General features: G+C 34.7%; 1 protein-coding gene across 1 annotated transcript in view; it reads right to left on the bottom strand.

Moving 5' to 3' along the window:
• Nucleotides 1-26,149, bottom strand: part of CATSPERE (catsper channel auxiliary subunit epsilon) — a 241,170-nt gene that overhangs the window by 172,540 nt on the left and 42,481 nt on the right. Inside the window, exons 6-7 of the mRNA XM_060142069.1 lie at nucleotides 23,086-23,110; nucleotides 11,670-11,747 (exon numbers count right to left, since the gene is read on the bottom strand). Of these exons, the coding sequence (XP_059998052.1) occupies nucleotides 11,670-11,747; nucleotides 23,086-23,110 (103 nt within the window). The remainder of the gene's footprint in view (nucleotides 1-11,669; nucleotides 11,748-23,085; nucleotides 23,111-26,149) is intronic.

A 26,149-nucleotide genomic window follows, 5' to 3' on the forward strand; every position in this document is an offset into this window, starting at 1 on the left:
CATTTAAAATGATATTTTAAATGATAGCATAATATTCCATGTTAAATGACAGCATAATATTCCATTGAGTGAGTTATCATTACTTACTTAACACTCCCCTATTGGACATTTAGGTAGCTTTACTTTTTCTCTTTTGTAAATATTATTGCCATGGACATTATCAGATACAGTCTTTTCTACATTAGCACTATTTCCTTTGATTAGATTCTTGAAAATGTGATTACTGGATCAAAAGTTATGAACACTTTAATAATTCTTCATATGAATTGAGCAAAATGATTTCTAAAAGGAATATGCCTATTTATTTTATTACTATTAATTATCATTAGCAGATTTCACTATCTAGTGCCCAACTTCTAATACTTTTTAGAAAAGTATTCTAGTTGTAACATCAATATATGTTTATACATACTGCTAAATTTAATAAATATCTTTTAGTTTCTTAATTGATTTTTCAGCAGCATTTGAAACATTAGACTAATTTCCCCTTTTCAGGGAGTGTTTCTCTCTTACTTGACTTACAAGCACTTCAAACCAGTATGTCCAAAACTGAACTACTGCCTCGAGGCTCTGCCTCCCAAACCAGCATTTATAAATATGTGTTGAATAAATAGAGAGGAAAATAATCTCACCACCCAGAGGAGAGTAAAGCTCTCTCACAATTTGCATGGAATCTATTTTCATCCCTTCACTTTTCTCCTATGTGTGTCTTTAAATGTAAAGTGAGTTGCATGTTGACAGCATATTGCTGGATGTTTTTAAAAAAATCCATTCAGTCGTTCTATGCCTTTTGATTGGGGGTTTAATCCATTTGAATTTAAGTACTTATTGATAAATAAGGTCTTCATATTGCCATTTTGTTAATTTTTTGGTCTGACTTGCAGTTGTGTTATTCTTCTCTTTCCCCATTGCTGTTTTCCTTGTTATTTGATGATTTTTGTAGTGCTTTTCTTTGATTTTTTCTCATCTTTTGTAATAATATATCTGATAGAAACTATATAATAGTTTTTTGTAACTTGAGGCTTACATAAAATATCTTACAGTTAAAACTATTTTAAGTTGATAGCAACTTCAATCACATAAATAAATTACACTTTTACTACCTGCCCCCTTTGTGTTCGTGTAGTCAGAGCTTACTTTTTTGTGTGTTATGCATCTATTAACAAATTTTTGTCTTTTAACTTTTATATTAGGGTTAAAAGTGATTCATGCACCACCATTACAGTGTTATATTGTTCTGTATTTGCCTATAAAATTACCCTTACCAGTGATAGATCACATGTGAGGTCATAAAATAATTTTTAAGTCTTAAAAATTTAAGAGGATGAAAATCATTCTGGGGCCTTCCCTGGTGGCACAGTGGTTGAGAATCTGCCTGCCAATGCAGGGGACACGGGTTCGGGCCCTGGTCTGGGAAGATCCTACATGCCGTGGAACAACTAGGCCCGTGAGCCACAACTACTGAGCCTGCGTGTCTGGAGCCTGTGCTCCGCAACAAGATAGGCTGCAATAGTGAGAGGCCCATGCACCACAATGAAGAGTGGCCTCTACTTGCCGCAACAAGATAAAGCCCTCGCACAGAAACGAAGACCCAACACAGCCAAAATAAATAAAGAAAAGTCCAAATTTATTAAAAACAAAAATCATTCCAAGTATCTTTTCCAACCACAATGGAATGAAACCAGAAATCAGTAATAGTTAGAAAATATGAGTAATCACATACACATGCAAATTAAACTGCACAATCTTGAACAATAATTGGGTCAAAGAGGAAATCAAAGGAAATTTTTTAAATACCTCAAGACAAATGAAAACATAAACACAACATAACAGAATTTATGGGATGTATCAAAAGCAAGACTAAAAGGGAAGCAATAAATGCCTACATTAAAAAAAAAGATTTCAAATAAACAACCTAACTTTACACCTCAAAGAACTAGAGAAAGAGAAGCAAACTAAGCCTAAAGTGAGCAGAAGGAAAGAAATAATAAAGATCAGAGCAGAAACAAATCAAGTAGGGAATAGAAAAAAAACAACAAAACTAAGAAATGGCTTTTTGAAAAAATAAACAAAATTGACACATTCTTAACTAGGCTAAGAAAAAAGACAAAAGTCTCAAATAAATAAAATAAAAAATGAAAAAGAAGACATTACAACTGATACCACACAAATGCAAAGGCTCATAAGAGAAAAATGTGACCAATTACATACCAAAAAATTGTATAACCTAGAAGAAATGTACAGATTCCTACAAACATACAACCAACTAAGAATGAATCCTGAAAAAATAGAAAATGTGAACAGACATAATGAGTAAGAAGACCTAATCAGTAAGCAAAAATCTCCCAATAAAAACAACAACAGGGCTTCCCTGGTGGCACAGTGGTTGAGAGTCCACCTGCTGATGCAGGGGACACGGGTTCGTGCCCCGGTCCAGGAAGATCCCACATGCCATGGAGCGGCTGGGCCCGTGAGCCATGGCCACTGAGCCTGCGTGTCCGGAGCCTGTGCTCTGCAGCGGGAGAGGCCACAACAGTGAGAGGCCCGTATACCATAAAAAAAAAAAAAAGAAAACAACAACAACAAAACCTGGACTAGATAGTTTAACTGGTGAATTCTATCAAACATTTAAAGAATTAATACCAATACTTCTGAAACTCTTCCCAAAACTTGAGGTGGAGGGAACCCTTCCCAACTCATTTTATGAGGCCAGCATTACCTTGATACCAAAATCAGATAGGAACATTACAGGAAAGAAAACTTAAGGCCAATATCCCTGATGAATATAGATGTAAAAATTCTCAGCAACACACTAGCAAACCAAATTCAACAGCACACCAAGAGGATCATACACAATGATCAAGTGGGATTTATCCCTGGGTTGCAAGGATGGTTCAACATATACAAGTCAATAAATATGACAAATCACATTAATAGGATGAAAGACAAAAATCATTTGATCATCTCAATACACACAGAGAAAGCATTTGACAGAACACAACATCCTTTCTTGATACAAACGCTCAGTTGATTGGGTATAGAAGAAATCTACCTCAACATAATAAAAGCCATATATGATAAGCCCATAGCTATCATCATACTCAGTGGGGAAAGGTTAAAAACTTTTGCTTTAAGGTCAGGATGAAGACAAGGGTGCTCAACCTCACTACTCCTATTCCACGTAGTACTGGATGTCCTAGCCAGAATAACCAGGCAAGAAAAAAAAAAAAAGCATCCAAATTGAAAAGGAAATAAAAATGTCTTTGTAGATAACATGATCTTATATTTAAAAAATCCTAAGGAAGCCACCCAAAACTGTTAGAACTTGTCAGCAAATTCAGTAAAGTTGCAGGATACAAAATCAACATGCAGAAATCAGTTGCATTTCTATATACTAACATTGAGCTATTTGAAAAAGAAATAAAGGAAACAATCCCATTCACAATAGCATCAAAAAAATGAAGTACTTGGGGATAAATTTAACCAAGGAGGTGAAATATCTGTAAACAAAAAATTATAAGACTTTGATAAAATAAATTTAAGAAGACACAACTAAATGGAAAAATATCCCATGTTCACGGATCAGAAGAATTAATATTGTTAAAATGTCCCTGCTACTCAGAGCCATCTATAAATTCAATATAATTCCTATCAAAATCTCAATGGCATTTTTTCACAAGAGTAGAAAAAATAATCCTAAAATTTGTATGGAACCACAAAAGACTTCAAATTGCCAAGAAAATCCTGAGAAAGAAGAACAGAGCCAGAAGAAATCACACTTTCTGATTTCAAATTATAGTAATCAAAACAGTATGGTACTGGCATTAAAATAGACACACATAGCAAGGAACAGAATCAAGAGCAAAGAAATAAACACTTGCATATATGGTCAACTAATATTTGACAAGACAGCCAAGAATACTCAATAGGGAAAGGATAGTCTCTTCAATAAATGTTGCTGGAAAAAATTTATAATCATGTACACAAGAATGAAATTGGAACCATACCTTATACCAACCACAAAAATTAACTTTAAATAGATTAGAAATTTAAACATAATACCTGAAACTGTAAAACTCCTAGAAGAAAATAGGGGAAAAGCTTTTTTGACATTGGTCTTGGCAATGATTTTTTGGATATGAATATGACACCAAAAGCACAAACAACAAAGGTGAAAATAAGTAAGTGGAACTACATCAAATTAAAAAACTTCTGCACAACAAAGAAATAATCAACAGAGTAAAAAGGCAACCTATGGAAAAGGAGAAAATATTTGCAAGTCATACATCTGATAAAGGGTTTATATGCAAAGTATGTAAGGAACATATACAACTCAATAGCAAAAAAAGAAAAAAATCTGATTGAAAAATGGGAAGAGGAATTAATAGGTATTTTCCTAAAGAAGACATACAAATGGCCAAAAGGTACATGAAAATGTGCTCAACATCACTAATTATAAGGGAAATGCAAGTCAAAACCACAGTAAGATAACATCTCACACCACTTAGGATGGCTATTATCAAAAAAACAAGAAAGAACAAATGTTGACAAGGATATGGAGAAAAGGGAACTCTTGTGCACTGTTGGTGGGAATGTAAGTTGGTACAGAAATTATGGAAGGTCCTAAAAAATTTAAAATAGAACTATCATATGATCCAACAATCCCAATTCTGGGTGCATATACAAAGGAAAATAAAACAGGACATCTATCGAAGAGATACCTTCACTCTCATGCTTATTGCAGCATTATTTACAATAGCCAAGATATGGAAAAACCTAACTGTCCGTCAGTGGGTGATTGGATAAAGAAGATGTGATATGTAAAAATGTTAAGTGAAATAAGTCAGACAGAGAAAGACAAATACAGTATGATCTCACTTTCATGTGGAATCTAAAAATGCTGAATTCATAGAAACAGTAGAATGGTGGTTACAAGCGGCTGAGCAGTGGGTAAAATGGGGAGATACTGGTTAAAGGGTATAAACTTCCAATTATAAGATGAATAGGTTCTGGGGATCTAATTTATAGCATAGTGAAAATAGTTAACCATACTCTATGAAAGTACTTGAAAGGTGCTGAAAGAGTAGGTCTTAAATGTTCTTACCACAAAAAAGAAAATATAACTATGTGAGGTGATGGTGGTCTTAAAAATTCTACTATGGTAATCATTTCACAATATGTAAGTATATTAAATCAACACATGTATACTTTAAACTTACACAATGCTAAAGATCAATCATATTTCAATAAAGCTGAAAAAAGAAACCAACACTCATTAAAAACAAAACAAAACAAAACCCAACACCAAATTCATTGACTCTAAAATGGATAAAAAATGTGTGGTGTGTTGAAACAATGAATAACATACAGCAATGAAAATGAGCAAACTATAGGTATATATAACACGGATAAATCTTATATAATTATGATCAAAAATAAAAAGCAATATGCAGTGTATATAAAGCATGATTCAATTTATTTAAAGTAGAAAAACAAAAATAAAACCAACTAAACTGCATTGTTTAGGAATCATGTGGTAAACTAAAGAAAAAAGCAGAGCAATTATTATCACAAAATATTCAGAATAATGGTTACCTCCAGGGGAAGGGAAGGATTATGTCCATACAAGCACCTCTACTGTGGAGGGAGAAATTATGTTCATGGAGGTGGAAAATATGGGGACCTTCTGTACTATTGTTAATGTTTCATCACTTGATAGTAGTTATATAGTTATTTATTATTATTCACTAAACTGGATACTTAGCTTTTATGGTTTTTTCTTTATGATGTAATTCATAGTTAAAATGGTGAAGGAAAAAAACCTCAAATAAACTAAAACTCTGAGCCTTTTAATAGTTATTTAACCACATGTACAAATAAGTTATCCTGTACCCCATCCCTGAGTCACATGCTACTGCTGGTTCTCTTTTCCCTGGTGTGGGTGTTGGGGAAAGGGTAAGGCTCAGATAGGGATGTGAGACAGAAGTGGGTTGAGGTTCAAAGGTGAAATAAAGTACAGAAATGAGTTAAACATAAGGGATTATTTTGAGTTCAAAGTCAGGGACGGTTAAGGGTTAAGGAAGAGAATGAAGAATGGAATCAGAGGTAGAATTAGGATGTGGGTGTCGATTAGGCACATTATCTATTGGTTGATAAAAGCCCAAACAGACAGTTTATATTTTGCCAGAGCTATTTTGTGGATGATTTATCAAAACTGCAGTATTACAATAATCCTTGCAAACTACTCATGTAACAAAAATCCTGATTTGGTCATGGCAGGCATCTTGGAGGCAATGATACCTGACTTGAGACTTAAAGATGACTAGATTAGGAAAGGGAATGGGCAGTTCCTGTGGAGAGAATGGCATAAGCAGAGACACAGACTCATGGAAGAGCAGAAGTGTAAAGGGAGACAGCAGAGTGCAGCTGCTGGAGACAGGACATGTGGAGAGCTAAGGCCAGAGAAGAGTGGCAGAGATGGGATACTCAGGGCTTTGTGTGCCATATTAATAGTCTAAGACTCAAGTCTATGCTGTTTGTCAGCTCAATATCAAAAAAACAACCTAATCAAAAAATGGGCAGAAGATTCAAATAGACATTTCTCCAAAGAAGATATACAGATGGCCAACAGGCACACAAAAAGAGGTCCAACATCTCTAATTATTAGAGAAATGCAAATCAAAACTACAATGAAATATTACCTCATACCAGTCAGAATGGCCATCATTAAAAAGTCTACAAATAATAAATGTTGGAGAGGGTGTGAAGAAAAAGGAACCCTCCAACACTGTTGGTGGGAATGTAAATCGGTGCAGCCACTATGGAGAACAGTACAGGGGTTCCATAAAAAACTAAAAATAGAGTTACAATATGATCCAGCAATCCCACTCCTGGGTATATATCTGGGGAAAATTATAATTCAAAAAGATACATGAGAAAAAAACCACATTCACAGAAAGATAGACAAGATGAAAAGGCAGACGAAGGAACAAGATAAAACCCCGGAAAAACAACTAAATAAAGTAGAGCTAGGCAACCTTCCAGAAAAAGATTTCAGAATAATGATAGTGAAGCTGATCCAGGACCTTGGAAAAAGAATGGAGGCAAAGATTGAGAAGATGTACGAAATATTTAACAAAGAGCTAGAAGAATTAAAGAACAAACAAACAGAGATGAACAATACAATAACTGAACGAAAAATATACTAGAAGGAATCAATAGCAGAATAACTGAGGCAGAAGAATGGATAAGTGACCTGGAAGACAGAATGGTGGAATTCACTGCTGTGGAACAGAATAAAGAAAAAACAATGAAAAGGAATGAAGACAGCCTAAGAGATCTCTGGGACAACATTAAAGGCAACAACATTCGCATTATAGGGGTCCCAGAAGGAGAAGAGACAGAGAAAGGACCTGGGAAAATATTTGAAGAGATTATAGTCGAAAACTTCCCTAACATGGGAAAGGAAATAGCCACCTAAGTCCAGGAAGCACAGCAAGTCCCATACAGGATAAACTCAAGGAGAAACATGCCGAGACACATAGTAATCAAATTGGCAAAAATTAAAGACAAAGAAAAATTATTGAAAGCATCAAGGGAAAACGACAAATAACATACAAGGGAACTCCCATAAGGTTAACAGCTGATTTCTCAGCAGAAACTCTACAAGCCAGAAAGGAGTGGCATGATATACTTAAAGTGATGAAAGGGAAGAAACTACAACCAAGATTACTCTACCCGGCAAGGATCTCATTCAGATTCAACGGAGAAATCAAAAGCTTTACAGACAAGCAAAAGCTAAGAGGATTCAGCACCACCAAACCAGCTCTACAACAAATGCTAAAGGAACTTCTCTAAGTGGGAAACACAAGAGATGAAAAGGACCTACAAAAACAAACCCCAAACAATTATGAAAATGGTAATAGGAGCATACATATCAATAATTACCTTAAACGTGAATGGATTAAATGCTCCAACCAAAAGACCCAGGCTCACTGAATGGATACAAAAACAAGACCCATATATATGCTGTCTACAAGAGACCCACTTCAGACCTAGGGACACATACAGACTGAAAGTGAGGGGATGGAAAAAGATATTCCATGCAAATGGAAATCAAAACAAAGCTGGAGTAGCAATACTCATATCAGATAAAATACACTTTAAAATAAAGAACGGGGCTTTCCTTGTGGCCCAGTGGTTGAGAGTCCACCTGCCGATGCACGGGACATGGGTTTGTGCCCCAGTCTGGGAAGATCCCACATGCCGTGGAGCACCTAGGCCCGTGAGCCATGGCCGCTGAGCCTGCATGTCTGGAGCCTGTGCTCCATAACGGGAGAGGCCACAACAGTGAGAGGCCTGTGTACCGCAAAAAAAAAAAAGGAAAAAAAAGGAACGTTACAAGAGACAAGGAAGGATACTATGTAATGATCAAGGGATCAATCCAAGAAGATATAACAATTATAAATATATATGTACCCAAAATAGGAGCACCTCAATATATAAGGCAACTGCTAACAGCTATAAAAGAGGAAGTCAACAGTAACAATAGTGGGACACTTTAACAACTCACTTACACTAATGGACAGATCATCCAAACAGAAAATTAATAAGGAAACACAAGCTTTAAAGGACACAATAGACCAGATAGATTTCATTGATATTTATAGGACATTGCATCCAAAAACAGCAGATTACACTTTATTCTCAAGAGTGCATGGAACATTCTCCAGGATAGATCACATCTTGAGGCACAAATCAAGCCTCAGTAAATTTAGGAAATGGAAATCATATCAAGCATCTTTTCTGACCACAGCACTATGAGAATAGAAATCAATTATAGGGAAAAAAACCCGTAAAACCCACAAAGACATGGAGGCTAAACAATACATTACTAAATAACCAAGAGATCACTGAAGAAATCAAAAAGGAAATAAAAAAATACCTAGAGACAAATGACAATGAAAACATGACAATCTAAAACCTATGGGATTCAGCAAAAGCAGTTTTAAGAGGGAAGTTTATAGCAGTACAATCCTACGTCAAGAAACAACAAACATCTCAGTTAACAACCTAACCTTACACCTAAAGGAACTAGAGAAAGAAGAACAAACAAAACCCAAAGTTAGTAGAAGGAAAGAAATCATAAAGATCAGAGCAGAAATAAATGAAATAGAAACAAAGGAAACAACTGCAAAGATCAATAAAACTAAAAGCTGGTTCTTTGAGAAGATAAACAAAATTGATAAACCATTAGCCGGACTCATCAAGAAAAAAAGAGACGGGGCGTCCCTGGTGGTGCAGTGGTTGAGAGTCCGCCTGCCGATGCAGGGGACACGGGTTCGTGCCCTGGTCTGGGAGGATCCCACATGCTGCGGAGCGGCTGGGCCCGTGAGCCATGACCACTGAGCCTGCGCGTCCGGAGCCTGTGCTCCGCAACGGGAGAGGCCACAACAGTGAGAGGCCCGCGTACGGCAAAAAAAAAAAAAAAAAAAAAAAAAAAAAGAGGGAGAGGACTCAAATCAATAAAATTAGAAATGAAAAAGGAGTAGTTACAACAGACACTGCAGCAATACAAAGCATCCTAAGAGACCACTACAAGCAACACTATGCCAATAAAAAGGACAACCTGGAAGAAATGGACAAATTCTTAGAAAACTACAACCTTCCAAGACTGAACCAGGAAGAAATAGAAAATATGAACAGACCAGTCACAAGTAATGAAATTGAAACTGTGATTTAAAATCTTCCAACAAACAAAAGTCCAGGATCAGATGGCTTCACAGGTGAATTCCATTAAACATTTAGAGAAGAGCTAACACCCATCCTTCTCAAACTCTTCCAAAAAATTGCAGAGGAAGGAACACTCCCAAACTCATTCTATAAGGCCACTATCACCCTGACACTAAAAACAGACAAAGATACTACAAAAAGAGAATTTCAGACCAATATCACTGATGAATACAGATGCCAAAATCCTCAACAAAATACTAGTAAACAGAATCCAACAACATATTAAAAGGATCATACACCATGATCATGTGGGATTTATCCCAGTGATGCAAGGATTCTTCAATATACACAAATCAATCAATGTGATACACCATACTGACAAACTGAAGAAGAAAAACCATATGATCATCTCAATAGATGCAGAAAAAGCTTTTGACAAAATTCAACACCCATTTATGATAAAAACTCTCCAGAAAGTGGGCATAGAGGGAACCTACCTCAACATAAAAAAATGTATATATATATATATATATATATATATATACACGCACTCAAATATTCATAGCAGCACTATTTACAATAGCCAAGACATGGAAACAATGTAAGTGTCCATTGATAGATGAATGGATAAGAAGATTTGGTATTTATACACAATGGAATATTAGTCAGCCATAAAAAAGAATGAAATAATGCCATGTGCAGCAACATGGATGGACCTAGATATTATCATACTAAGTGAAGTAAGTCAGACAGAGAAAGAGAAATATCATATGCTATTGTTATATGTGAAATCTAAAAAAAATGATACACTGAACTTATACACAAAACAGAAATACTCACAGATATATAAAACCAACTTATGATTACCAAATGGAAATATATATATATATTTTTTAATCACTTTGCTGTACACCTGAAACTAACATAACATTGTAAATCAACTATATCTCAATAAAAATTTTATAAAAGGAAATTTACTTAATGTCTCTGAATTGTACTCATAAGAATGTTTAAAATGGTAGATTTTATATTATGTATACTTTTCCACAATAAAAATGTATAGATTAAAAGGATGAATAAATGCATGAATTGAGAAAAAAAAAGTCTATGTTGTTTGTAATGGAGAAATGTTTCAAGGAAATGACATGATCATGAATAAACATGGAAATTAAAAAGAAAAAAGTAAAGTATTAGGTATGATTATTTAGCATGAACTAAATGTTAAATTGTGCATATTTTCACTTAAAAGATTAGAAATTAAGTAAGAGTAATACTTAAAGTATTTAATTACCATTAATATATTTTATTCCCTCTAACGTTTATTGCCAAATAAAACAATTAATTGATTCATTGTCATTTTAATTTATCAGTCTATCTCTTGTGAATTTGATTACCATGAGGCATGACAGCATGCTACTAAAAAATCATATCTCAACTCATGAAGACATAAAGAATCCCATAAGAAACTAAAACTCATTTTACATTTCTCTTCTATACATTATGATTGTAACAGAAGACAGAACTTGAATCTTGAAAGAGGTAAATTTGTAACAGATAAAAGAAAGGACTTATTTATTCACTGGGCTGCACTTTTAGGAAAATCATTAGTCTCAAGTGGTAAAGGATTCAATAAAGGACTAGACAGATTTTTGAAGGATGACTTCAACAAAGATGCTCAAGAAACATCTTTAAAGCATTTTAACGGTCAGCCTCTTTGTGAATAATGAAGTCATAGAAAATACGGAAGAATTCTAAAGAAAGATTTATAATTGTAGAAATCGAGCACAAGTTCAAAATCACTATAATGACTAAACTAAATTTAATGGATAATTAAAATGTATCTAGTTCTAGGCTGTTTAATATAAATTATTCACACCCCTTAAAAGAGAAATGTAGCATATTATTTTATCTAGGATAATAATAATGTTTCCACCTACTAGGGAAGGTTCATTTGCATTCCATAGCAATTCACTAGGGTCTGCGTTTTCTGGATCGTATATCCATATAATGATAACCTACGAAATAAAATGTGGTTGCATTTCTTGACACTTTGGACAAATTTTTAGTTGTGGCAAAACATAACCAAAAAATGTTTTTATTTGTTTTTAAAATTTTGAATATCTCAGTTTAAAATATCAAAAGTAATACGTGTTGTTTTTAACAAGAGAAACTGTCCAAAGAATTAATAACATCCTCTACACTCCTGAGGTAACTAATGTTAAAACTTTGTACGAATGCTTATATGTCTTTTTCTACACCCACAGACACAGCAGCCTCCCCACACACTCATACACTTTTTACAAAAATGAGATTACACTATTCATGTTATTTATAATGTGCTTTTGTCACTTAATACACCATAGCCATTTCAATAGATGTAGATCTAATTCTTTTTATTGTTTTCTTCTTAAACAGACAATTTATTATAAAAATAAATTATATTAAAAATACAGTGAAAATTGTCTCTCCCACCCTGTACTTCATCACTCAGTTCCCACAAGTCTACTACACCCTGCAAGTAACTACTATTGGTAAGTTTTTTTGTATTTCTATAAAATTTTTGTGCATAACCAGTGTTATTTTTCTCCTTTTTATATAAATACTAGTGTGCTAAATGCACTTTTGAACATTATATTCTTCACTTAAAGTTATATCTTAGAGATCTTTAAATATTCTCATTAATCTTTCATATTATTTTACATATTATTACAAATTATGGAGGAACCATAATTTAACAAGTAACCTGCTAATAAATATTTGTTTATATCCTTTGCCATTACAATCAAAGTTATAATGAGCAACTCTGAACATATATTATTTTCCACTTTTGAGTATTCCTAAAAGTGGAATTGTTGAGTCATAGAGTATATGAATTTGTAATTTTTGTAGATACTGCTAAATTGTTCTCCATAGCAGTTGCAACAACATACCTTCTCACCAGCAATGTATGAGATCTCTTCTTTCTACACAGCCTTCCCAACATGATGTGTTGTCTTACATTTTGATATTGTCAGTCGATGGATGAAAAATGGTACGTTGATGCAGTTTTAATCTGCATTTCTTTTATCATGAGAAAGTTTGAGCATCTTTCCATATATTCAAGTTCTATTTCTATTTCCCATCTGGTGAACTATTTGTTCATTTCCTTTGCTCATTTTCTATCTGGCTTTTAGTCTTTTATTTATTAATTTGTAGAAGTTTTTAACATAAAGAATGTTCTAGATGTTCTATATCTTGATCTGTGTGGTGGTTACATAGACATATATATGTACATATGAAAACTTTATTACTTTTATAATTATGTGGCATTCCTCTTCATCTTATTAAATCTGTTTGCCTTAGATTTTATATTGTCCCTATATATGGCTGCCCTTCCTGCCTCCCTCCATCCCTCCCTCCCTCCCTCCCTCCCTTCCTCCTTTTTATATTCCCTTTACCTATATTAATCTTCTCTCAACCTATGTAATTTGAGTTAACAACTAGTATTTACTTTTTGCTATTTTTCTCCATGCTATGCATTTGCAGAGATAAACACAAATACATGCGTACATATATTTTTAAAAAGAGGCATCTTAAGACGTTCTTTTTTTTAAACAAAATTGGATCACATTATACACACTTCCCACATTCTCCCTTTTTTTCACTCAAGTATACATCATTGAAATTCCCCAGTCAACTCTCATAATGCCTGAACAATATTCTATGATGTGCTTATACTATAATTTACAGATCAATGTCTCTAATAATGGAGATTTACTGTGGCTCCAGTTTTGTTTTGTTTTGTTTTGTTTTGCTTTACCACTATTACAATGCTGCAAAATATAGGTCCTTTTCCATACAGCTGTATACACTAGAGGTTTTATTTCTGTGGAGTAGATTCCCAGGAGTGGGATTATAGATCCAAATGGTATATATATTTTTAATTTCAATAGATGTTTCCATATTCCTATCCAAAAATGTGAATAAGGCTCTAACTCCTCACACTTTCCACCAGCAATGTTTGATGTTTTGCCCAGATCCCCTCTAGCAATAGTTATTTTCCCTTGTTCAAGTTTTACTACTGTGATGAGTGTGACATTTCATTGTTAATTTGAATTTTCTTGAGATGAAGTGAAGTTCAGCATCTTTTCATGTTTGTTAGATTTGCTTTTGTGTACATAGCTTTTTTACATTCTTCTATTGGAACTTACCATATTCTTATCATTTGTAAGAGCTCTTTGTTTTGTTTGGACTTTAGGTATACAGACACATTATTAGAATAATCACAAACCTCAGTCCATGACACACTATCGTTATTGGCATGACCCTCTTTTATGCAATTATTTAAATTGTAAATTAGTAAAATGAAAACCAGGAACCCACCATCCAACTCGAGACCTAGAACCTTACAAATATCTTTCATTTACTTATATATTCCTCCCTTTTCAGGTTCCCTGTTTCTGCCCAGAGGTACTCACCTTCCTGAATTCTGTGTTGGTTTTTCATTAATATAATGATAGTTTTTTGAACTTGATCAGCCCACACATAACCCCCTAGGGGCTGCTTTCATTTTTCTTTCAAGATTATGTAACTAGGATTTATTCATGTTACTGCTCATAACTGAGCTCATTCATTTTCATTACTATTTAAAATTCCATTATGTGAAAATACCACAATTTTTCCATTTTTATGTTAATGGGCATTTGGATTCCTTCTGTTTGGGATGGATGAATTTTATGAGCAATTCTACTATGAGCATTTTTGTTTCTGTTTTATTGGAGTATAGTTGCTTTACACTTCTGTGTCAGTTTCTGCTGTACAGCAAAGTGAATCAGATATATATATATATATATATATATATATATATATAAAATATATATATATACCCTCTTTTCTGGACTTCCTTCCCACTTAGGTCACCACAGAGCACCAAGTAGAGTTCCCTGCACTATACAGTAGGTTCTCATTAGTTATCTATTTTATACATAGTAGTGTATATATGTCAATCCCAAACTCCCAATTCATCCCACCACCCAGCATTTTTGAAAATGTCTATTCAGGCATGAGTGCAAGATTTTCTCTTGAGTATATACTTAGGAGTAGAATTGCTAAGTATATACTTAGAGTATATACTTATACTCTTGAGTATAAGTTGCCGAGTATGTGTAAGATAATGTAGAATCATTTTTCAAAGTTTACATCCCTCCATCTCTTTTCAACACTAGGGATATTAGCTGTGTACTGTCATCTATGTTGTAAAATGTTTTCATAACTATTTGTTGTGTAAGTTGACTTTGTTTATGGCACTTCTGTGATAAAGTTTTCAATTTTCACATTTTCATTTATGACTACTTTTTATTCATAGATTCTGGTTTCCAGTCTTGAATAAGATTTCCCTTGATTCCATATAGTACAGCTTCAAGATTCTCCTGCCAACCATCCAGGGTTTTCTGTTTTACATTTGTCTTCTATGCCAAGGGATTTTTTTTTTTGTATGTGGTGTAAGCAAGGATTCTACTTTTGTTTTCTTCCAAGAAGACAGCTTATTTTACTACATTATTCCATATAAATTTTAAGATATTTTTTCAATCAAAAATTGGACTCTGGTGTCCAGTTAGAAACTTTAAAAAACAGATCTTTTTTAAGCCATTCGACAAAATTTCAGTGTGGTTCTTGATACAGGTTCTGTGTCTTCTTATATTTATTCTTAAGTATTTTATAGTCTGTATTGCTATCATGAATTTATAATATTGTACACTTCTTTTCCTTAATTTATTACTTACATTATTATGTTCAATACAATATTAAATAATAATGGTGATTATGAGCACATTTGTCCAGTTCCTGATTTTAATTGAATTCGAAATATCTCATAATTTATAACAATTATTGTTAGTTATTTGGGAAGTAAATTTTTTTTTTTAGAATTAAGTAGTTTCCTTCTAAACTTGTTTTGCTTAGTGTTTTTATTAGAAATGGTTGTTGAATATTTAAATTTTTTTACATCTTTATTGGACTATAATTGCTTTACAATGTTGTGTTAGTTTGCACTGTATAACAGAGTAAATCAGCTATATGTATACATATATCCCCATATCCCCTCCCTCTTAAGCCTCCCTCGCACCCTCCCTATCCCACCCCTCTAGGTGGTCACAAAGCATGGAGCTGATTTCCCTGTGCTATGCAGCTGCTTCTCATTAGCTATCTATTTTACATTTGGTAGTGTATATATGTCCATGCTACTCACTTCGTCCCAGCTTCCCCAACACCCCCTCCACTTGTCATCAAGTCCATTCTCTACGTCTACATCTTTATTCCTATCCTGCCCCTAGGTTCATCAGAACCATTATTTTTTCTTTTACATTCCCTATATATGTGTTAGCATATGGTATTTGTTTTACTCTTTCTGACTTACTTCACTCTGGATGACAGGCTCTAGGTCCATCCACCTCACTACAAATAACTCAATTTCATTTCTTTTTATGGCTGAGTAATATTCCATTGCATATATGTGCCACATCTTCTTTATCCATTCATCTGTCGATGGACACTTAGGTTGCTTCCATGTCCTGGCTATTGTAAATAGTGCAGCAGTGAACATTATGGTACACATCTCTTTTTGAATGATGGTTTTCTCAGGGTATATGCCCAGTAGTGGGATTGCTGGGTCGTATGGTAGTTCTATTTTTAGTAGGTTCCTATTTTAAGGAACCTCCATACTGTTCTCTATAGCAGCTGTATCAATTTACATTCCCACCAACAGTGCAAGAGTGTTCCCTTTTCTCCACACCCTCTCCAGCAGTTTTTGTTTGTAGATTTTTTGATGATAGCCACTCTGAACCATGTGACGTGATACCTTATTGTGTTTTTTTTGGGAGGGGGTACACGGGCCTCTCACTGTTGTGGCCTCTCCCGTTGCAAAGCACAGGCTCCGGACGCGCAGGGTCAGCGGCCATGGCTCACGGGCCCAGCCGCTCCGCAGCACTTGGGATCCTCCCAGACCGGGGCACGAACCCGTGTCCCCGGCATCGGCAGGTGGACTCTCAACAACTGCGCCATGAGGGAAGCCCCTCATTGTGGTTTTGACTTGCATTTCTCTAATGATTAGTGATGTTGAGCATCCTTTCATGTGTTTGTTGACAATCTGTATATCTACTTTGGAGAAATGTCTATTTAGGTCTTCCACCCATTTTTGGATTGGGTTTTTAATTTGATATTGAGCTGCTTGTATATTTGGAGATTCTTTTGTCACTTGTTTCATTTGCAAATATTTTCTCCCATTCTGAGGGTTGTCTTTTTGTATTGTTTATGGCTTCCTTTGCTGTGCAAAAGTTTTAAGTTTCATTAGGTCCCATTTGTTTATTTTTGCTTTTATTTCCATTACTCTAGGAGGTGGGTCAAAAGGATCTTGCTGTGATTTATTTCATAGAGTGCTGCCTATGTTTTCCTCTACAAGTTTTATAGTGTCTGGCCTTACTTTTATGTCTTTAATCCATTTTGAGTTTATTTTTGTGTATCGTGTTAGGAAGTGTTCTAATTTCATTCTTTTACATGTAGCTGACCAGTTTTCGCATCTCCACTTATTGAAGAGGTTTTCTTTTCTCCATTGTATATTCTTGCCTCATTTAACAAAGATAAAGTGACCATACGTGCATGCGTTTATCTCTGGGTTTCTATCCTGTTCCATTGATCTATATTTCTGTTTTTGTGCCAGTACTATACTGTCTTGATTACTGTAGCTTTGTAGTATAGTCTGAAGTCAGGGAGCCTGATTCTTCCAGCTCCATTTTCTTTCTCAAAATTGCTTTGGCTGTTTGGGGTCTTTTGTGTTTCCATACAAATTGTGAAATTTTTTGTTCTTGTTCTGTGAAAAATGCCATTGGTAGTTTGATAGGGATTGCATTGAATCTGTAGATTGCTTTGGGTAGTACAGTCATTTTCACAATGTTTATTCTTCCAATTCAAGAACATGGAATATCTCTCCATCTATTTGTATCATCTTTGATTTCTTTCATCAGTGTCTTATAGTTTTCTGCATACAGGTCTTTTGTCTCCTTTGGTAGGTTTATTCCTAGGTATTTTATTCTTTTTGTTGCAGTGGTAACTGGGATTGTTTCCTAATTTCTCTTTCAGATTTTTCGTTGTTAGCATATAGGAATGCAAGGGATTTTTGTACATTAATTTTGTATCCTGCTACTTTACCAGATTCATTGATTAGCTCTAGTAGTTTTCTGGTTGCATTTTTAGGATTTTCTATGTATACTATCATGTCATCTGCAAACAGTGACAATTTTACTTATTCTTTTATGATTTGGATTCCTTTTATTTCTTGTTCTTCTCTGACTGCCATGACTAGAATTTCCAAAACTATGTTGAATAATAGTGGTGAGACTGGGCAACCTTGTCTGTTTCCTGATCTTAGAGGAAATGCTTTCAGTTTTTTACCATTGAGTATGATGCTTGCTGTGGGTTTGTCATATATGGCCTTTATTATGTTGAGGCAGGTTCCCTCAATGCCCACTTTCGGGAGAGTTTTTATCATAAATACATGTTGAATTCTGTTGAAAGCTTTTTCTATATCTATCGAGATTATCATTTGGTTTTTATCCTTCAATTTGTTAATATGGTGTATCACATTGATTGACTTGCGTATATAGAAGAATCATTGCATTCCTGGGATAAACCCCACTTGATCATGGTGTATGATCCTTTTAAAGTGCTGCTGGATTCTGTTTTCTGGTATTTTGTTGAGGATTTATTCATCTATGTTCATCAGTGATATTAGCCTGTAGTTTTCTTTCTTTGTGACATCTTTGTCTGGTGTTGGTATCAGGGTGATGGTGGCCTCGTAGAACGAGTTTGGGAGTATTCTTCCCTCCACTATATTTTGGAAGAGTTTGAGAAGGAAAGGTGTTAGCTCTTCTCTAAATGTTTGCTAGAATTCACCTGTGAAGCCATCTGGTCCTGGGCTCTTCTTTGTTGGAAGATTTTTAAGCACAGTTTCAGTGCTAGTGATTGGTCTGTTCATATTTTCTATTTCTTCCTGGTTCAGTCTTGGAAGGTTGTAGTTTTCTAAGAATTTGTCCATTTCTTCCAGGTTGTCCATTTTATTGGCATAGAGTTGCTTGTAGTAGTGTCTCATGATCCTTTGTATTTCTGTAGTGTCAGTTGTTACTTCTACTTTTTCATTTCTAATTCTGTTGATTTGAATCTTCTCCCTTTTTTTTTCATGAGCCTAGCTAATGGTTTATCAATTTTGGTTATCTTCTCAAAGAACGAACTTTTAGTTTTATTGATCTTTGCTATTACTTCTTCATCTCTTTTTCATTTATTTCTGATCTGATCTTTATGATTTCTTTCCTTCTGCTAACTTTGGGTGTTTTTTTTGTTGTTCTCCTTTCTCTAATTGCTTTATGTTAAGGTTAGGTTGTTTATTTGAGATTTTTCTTGTTTCTTGAGATAAGATTGCATTGCAATAAACTTCCCTCTTAGAATTGCTTTTGCTGCATCCCATAGATTTTGGGTCATCATGTTTTCAGTGTCATTTGTTTTTAAGTATTTTTGGATTTCCTCTTTGATTTCTTCAGTGATCTCATGGTTATTTAGTAGCATATTGTTTAGCCTCTATGTATTTGTATATTTTACAGTTTTTTTTTCTGTAATTGATATCTAGTCTCATAGCCTTGTGTTCAGAAAAGATACTTGATACAATTTCAATTTTCTGTAATTTACCTAGGCGTGATTTGTGACTCAAGATATGATCTATCCTGGAGAATGTTCCATGTGCACTTGGGAAGTGTATTCTGTTGTTTTTGGATGGAATGTCCTATAAATATTAATTAAGCCCATCTGGTCTAATGTGCCATTTAAAGCTTGTGTTTCCTTATTTATTTTCTGTTTGGACGATCTGTCCATTGGTGTAAGTGATGTGTTAAAGACCCCTACTATTATTGTGGTACTGTCAATTTCCCCTCATATGGCTGTTAGCATTTGCCTTATGTACTGAGGTGCTCCTATGTTGGGTGCATAAATATTTACAATTGGTGTATCTTCCTCTTGGATTGATCCTTTGATCATTATGTAGTTTCCTTCATTGTCTATTGTAATAGTCTTTATTTTAAAATCTATTTTGTCTGATATGAGTTTTGCTACTCCAGCTTTCTTTTGATTTCCATTTGCATGCAATATCTTTTTCCATCCCCTCACTTTCAGTCTGTATGTGTCCCTAGGTCTGAAGTGGGTCTCTTGTAGACAGCATATATATGGGTCTTGTTTTTGTATCCATTCAGCCAGTCTATGTCTTTTGGTTGGAGCATGTAATCCACTTACATTTAAGGTAGTTATCGATATGTATGTTCCTATTACTATTTTTTAAATTGTTTTGGGTTTGTTTTTGTAGGTCTGTTTCTTCTCGTGTTTCCTGCCTAGAGAAGTTTCTTTAGCATTTGTTGTAAAGCTGGTTTGGTGGTGAATTGTCTTAACTTTTGCTTGTCTGTAAAGCTTTTGATTTCTCCATTGAATCTGAATGAGATCCTTGATGGCTAGAGTAATCTTGGTTTCAGGTTTTTCCCTTTCATCATTTTAAATATGTCCTGTCACTCTCTCTCGGCTTGCAGAGTTTCTGCTGAAAGATCAGCTGTTAACCTTATGGGGATTCCCTTGTATGTTATTTGTTGGCTTTTCATTGCTGCTTTTTAATATTTTTCTTTGTATTTAATTTTTGATCGTTTGATTAATAGGTGTCTTGGTTTGTTTTTCCTTGGATTTATCCTGTATGGGACTCTGTTCACTTCCTGGACTTGATTGACTATTTCCTTTCCCATGGTAGGAAAGTTTTCAACTATAATCTCTTCAAATATTGTCTCAGTCCCTTTCTTTTTCTCTTCTTCTTCTGGGACCCCTATAATTTGAATGTTGGTGTGTTTAATGTTGTCCCAGAGGTCTCTGAGACTGTCCTCAGTTCTTTTCATTCTTTTATCTTTATTCTGCTCTGCAGTAGTTATTTCCACTATTTTATCTTCCAGATCACTTATCCGTTATTCTGCCTCAGTTATTCTGCTATTGATCCCTTCTAGAGTATTTTTAATTTCACTTATTGTGTTGTTCATCATTGTTTGCTCTGTAGTTCTTCTAGGTCCTTGTTAAACATTTCTTGTATTTTCTCCATTCTATTTCTGAGATTTTGGATCATCTTTTCTATCATTACTCTGAATTATTTTTCAGGTAGACTGCCTATTTCCTCTTCATTCGTTTGGTCTGGTGGGTTTTTACCTTGCTCCTTCATCTGCTACATATTTCTCTGTCTTCTCATTTTGTTTAACTTACTGTGTTTGGGGTCTCCTTTGCACAGGCTGCATGTTCATAGTTCATCGATGCTTTTCCATCTTTTCATTTTTATATTCTGCATTCTGCATGATTCCCATTCCAAATCACTAATTCTGCAATTTTCTCAACTGTATGTAGTCTTTTATTTAACCTGAATTTTTGTTTTTAGATGCCTATCTTTTCATCTTAAGACATATATATAGGATATTTTCAATGATGTACAATTATGCATAATCCTCATTCTTGTTTGCTTTGTTTTTATCCCTTCTTTTATCTTTGTGACCATTTAAAATATGGATTTAATCATCTTTCAGATGGTTCTCATCTTTAGTTTTGAAAAGTATGAACTTTCTCCAAATATGTGAGAAGGTTTATGTGTGTGTCTATTCCAGGCAGTTTTGTATTTTTTTTGTGGTCTATAGCTTTTATTTTGAGATTATTTTCAGAGGGTTTGTTTTCTATGAGAGTCCTATACACCCTTGGTTATGAAATGGATTTTATAATCACCTCTGCCTGCGCCCTATGTGTTTCACTGCTTGTATTTTTGTGTTTACTACTCGGCTCTAGGTTCCTCAACCTCTTGAGAGATGTTTAACTTGGGCATCCACCTGAAACTCTGTGAAGGTAACTTCTTGTCCATTTATGGCCCCCAAAAGGATGTATCATTTATTTGAAATTACTCTAAGACAGTGAGTGAAGCCTTACTAGTTCTCATTTTACAGACTTTTCATAAATCCTAGCTTCATGTAGGGAGATTAGTTTCAGCTCCTCCCTCTCCCATAGGTTGGAGGCTTCATTTTCTATTCCCACACAAATGTTAAAACATCACCCTTTGTCTACTAGGGCTTATATTCTGTCTAACTATCTTACTTTTGAATTCATTCTTCTCTAACTCTGGATTTTAGTTCTTTAGTTACTTCTGACAACTAGGAAATTCCTTTACTTGCTTTTAAATTCTATACACATGTGTACCAATATTAATGTAAAAGTCTACACTAGTATTATACATACGTATTTTGTAAAGGCATTTCTGTATGTTTTGAGTGAGATGGAGGCTATTTTGCATTATTTGGGTCTGTAATAGGTATTCTACTTTTAGAAGTTTCTCTCTATTTTCTGTCTTAAAATTCCTTATCCACGGATAATACTCTTTCTTCCTTTTTTTCACTGTTATAGTTATAGACTTAATAAATAATCCTATAATGCCAACTGGGACTGGGATATGGATACATATGAACACATGAGCTCATTCAGCCATCTTGATCCAATATAGGAAGTTTATTTCTTCTTATTATTTTTCTGCCTCTTCTTTCCACTAAATCACTATGTTGAGAAAATGAAAATATTTATAGAGCTTAAGTTTCCAAATATTACCACCTGATTTCAATTTTCAAGTTTTTGAATATATCTCTCTGTCATACTTCTAATCAGCCTCCAATCCAGATGTCAAAATTTTTGGATCTCAAAACCCCTTCATAGGCTTAAAAATTACTGAGAATCCCACAGAGCTGTTGTTTTATGTGGGTTAGCTCTATCAATATTTATTACCATATAACAAATTAAAATTGAGAATATTTAAAGATATTTATTAATTTATTTTAAAATTTATGATAGACCTATTACATATTAACATTAACTAACATATTTTTATGAAAAAAATATTTATTTTCCAAGATAAAAAATAGTAAGAAGATTGGTTGTTTTACATTGTAAATTCTCTTTAATATCTGCCTTAATAGAAGAGAGTTGGCTTATCATCTGTGCTCCTACATTCAAGCTGTTGGTATATGTTATTTTGGTGGAAGCATATGGGGGGAAATCTATCCTCACACAGATATGTAGCTGGAAAAGCGTAGACCTCGTGGACCTTCTAAAAAGGTCTGTGAAGACCAGGGGATCTTAGTCTATAACTTGAGTAACCACTTCTCTAAGCGAATTTTATTGAAAATTCATTTAGAAAATTTCTCTTCTAGTAAATATGGAAGATATGATGGAAATAATATATAGTATAATATATGAGAGATATACAAAAACTTCAAAAAGATTTACCTGGGTTAAATTGTTAGTGAAATTTCTGTTGGGAAAAAGAGAAATCATATTTTAGTAAACAGCATGTTAAATATTAGTTTGAATATTCTACTTTCAACATACATGTTTATAAATCTTTGAATATTCTCTTTATATTCCATCACAGATACATAAATGATTAAATGCTAAATATTAAAAAAACTCATGTCAATAATTAAATATAATTATTGATCCTCATGTGTTGTCAACAAAAGGCTGAAGGGCACGAATCTATATACTTTCTTAATAGTACTGTAAGCTCACATAGCCAAAGTTGCATGATTAATCTTCTTTAAAAATTTGACATGATCAATGCACATTAAAAAGTCTATAGAGTTTAGGGACTTCCCTGATGGTCCAGTGGTTTAGACTCCGTGTTTCCAATGCAGGGGGTGCAGGTTCAATCCCTGGTCAGGGAACTAAAATCCTGCATGCCACACAGCATGGTCCCCCCAAAAAAGAATTCTACAGAGTTTACATGTTTTAATTTATGTCAAAACCAAATTTATCAATTAGCACTGCAAATGCTTCATTTTTCAGCCTTTCAGTGTAAATTTTCTGAAAGGAGCAACATTCACTTGTATGTTTAGTTATATGTTTTTTAGAAAGTAATTATTGTCACTTTAAAGATATCTGTATTTTTTAAATCATATAATCTCTAAAAGTCAATGACTCAGGACTGTGTTTTCATTTGTGCATAGTGTTTAATACATTATTAGGTACAAAACAAAATGAAGATGTTTGGGGAATCAGTAAATGTGCATGCAGTGAGTTTCTGAGACCGCATAATGAAAATAATATTTTGTATGTTCAATCTGTTATATGAGAAAGCCACTGAAAATAAGTACTATAAATCCTGACAGGCAAATGTGCCCAAAGTTCAGAAAGTATGAAGTTTATCAAAAAAATCCCCTGCCAGTACACAGGCACCTAAAACTAACCCCTGCAGCTGAGCATGTGCACAGTACTGGCTTGGGCCACCAGTGCTGCCTGCTTTGGTCCCTAGCTACTGGACCTGGAAGCACTGCTGAGGACTATCATAGCCCTTGCAGTCACCCTGGTCACCCTGCAGCATTTGGTAAACACAATGTAATTCTTGGTGTTTTGGACCCCAGTGGCCTGTGCTGATGAAACATGCCCCACTGGATCCAGAGCCACTACTTGCCCCCGCACATGGCCCCCCACACCACTAGACCTGCAGTCACAGCACGCTCCAGCATGCACAACCACAGGTGAAGGTCTTTTCTTAATGAAGTCAGTCTGTGACAACTGGAAGTCGTGACTTCAAATGTGCAGACACCTACACAGGCTACAGGGTCCATGAAGAATCAGGGAAACATGACACCACTTAAGGAACATAGTAAACTCCAGCAATGACCCCTAAGGAAATAGATATATATACACGAATAGCCTGATAAAGAATTCAAAATAGGGTTCTAAAGATGCTCAGAGAGCTATGAGAGAAAAAAGACAAGCAATTTAATGAAATTAGAAAAACAATACTAGAACAAAATGAGAAGTTCAACAAAGAGGTAGAAAACATAAGGAAGAAACAAATTGTGGCCCTAAGGAATACAATGACTGCAGTGAAGAATTTATAAGAGAGCTTCAACAGCAGACTGGAACAAGCAGAAGAAATAATCAGTGAACTCAAAGACAGATCTTTTGAAATTATCTAGTCAGAAGAGCAAAAAGAATAAAAAGGAATGACAAAAGCCTATGAGATTTATAGGACACCATTAAGAGAAACAATCTATGCATCATTGGAGTTCCAAAAGAAAAGATGGGGAGAAAGAAGCAGAGGCTTATTAAAAATGTGTAATAGCTGAGAGTTTCCCAAACCTGGGGAGAGATTTGACATCAAAGTTCATGAAGCTAAAAGGTCATCCCAAGATTTCAATCTCAAATGATCTTTTCCAAGATCATTAAGATGGAACTGTATAAAATTAAAGACAAAAAAGAAAATTTTAAAAGCAGCAAGAGAAAAAAATCTTCCCAAAAAGGGAAACCCCATAAGGCTAACAGTGGATTTCTAGGAAAAACTTTCCAGGCCAGGGGAGAGTAGGCCAGGGAAGATATATTCAAAGTGCTGCAAGAAAAATAAATTGTCAGTAAAGAACACTTTACCCAGGTAATTTGTCCTTCAAAATGAATGCAAGATAAAGCTTTTCCCAAACAAACAAAAGATGAGGAAGTTCATCATCACAAGATCTGTCTCACAAGAAATGCTGAAAAGTTCTTAAAGCCGAAATGAAAGGCCTTTAATTAGTAAAATGAAAACATATGAAAATATCCAACACACTGGTAAAGGCAAGTATAAAGTCAGATTCAGAATTTGTTAATATTTTAATAAGGTGATGTGTTAACCACTTACCTCTAGCATAAATGTTAAAGGGCAAAATGTATTAAAAACAGTTATGGCAACAATAATTTGTCAGTAGAAACAGAATATAAAGAGATGTAAATTGTGACATAAAAAACATAAAATATGGAGGGATAGTAAAAGGGTAGAGGTTTTGTATGCAATAGAAGATAAGTAGTTATTAGCTTGAAATAATCTGCTATAGATTTTGGAGAGGGATCAAGATAACAGAGTAGGAGGATGTGGAGCTCACCTTCCCTCACAACACATCAAAAATACATCTACATGTGGAACAAGTCTCACTGAAAACTGGCAGAAGATCTCCTAACAACCAAAACTGCAAGAAAGATCTCCACATAACTGGGTAGGACAGAAAAAAGAAGCACATCAGGTCAGGACTGGCACCCATGGAAGGTATCTGTAAGGAAGAGAAGGTCCTCACTGGCTGTCCTAGGGAGCCCACTTACCTGCTGGGAAATCCACTGAGACAGACAGAAGGACTGGAGAAGCCTAGACTCTGCTCGCAAGGAGTGCACACATGCTGGCTTGCTAACAATTAAGGAGGAGAGAGAGACTTGCACTGGTGGCTGCTGCCTTGCAGCACTTCCCAGTCTGAAGGGGCAAACACCCTTGCCCTGCTCTCCGTACACCACTGCCTGGTGCAAACTCTAGCAAAGATTCATT

This window comes from Lagenorhynchus albirostris, chromosome 2 (assembly GCF_949774975.1).
Source record: "Lagenorhynchus albirostris chromosome 2, mLagAlb1.1, whole genome shotgun sequence".
Lineage (NCBI taxonomy): Eukaryota > Metazoa > Chordata > Mammalia > Artiodactyla > Delphinidae > Lagenorhynchus > Lagenorhynchus albirostris.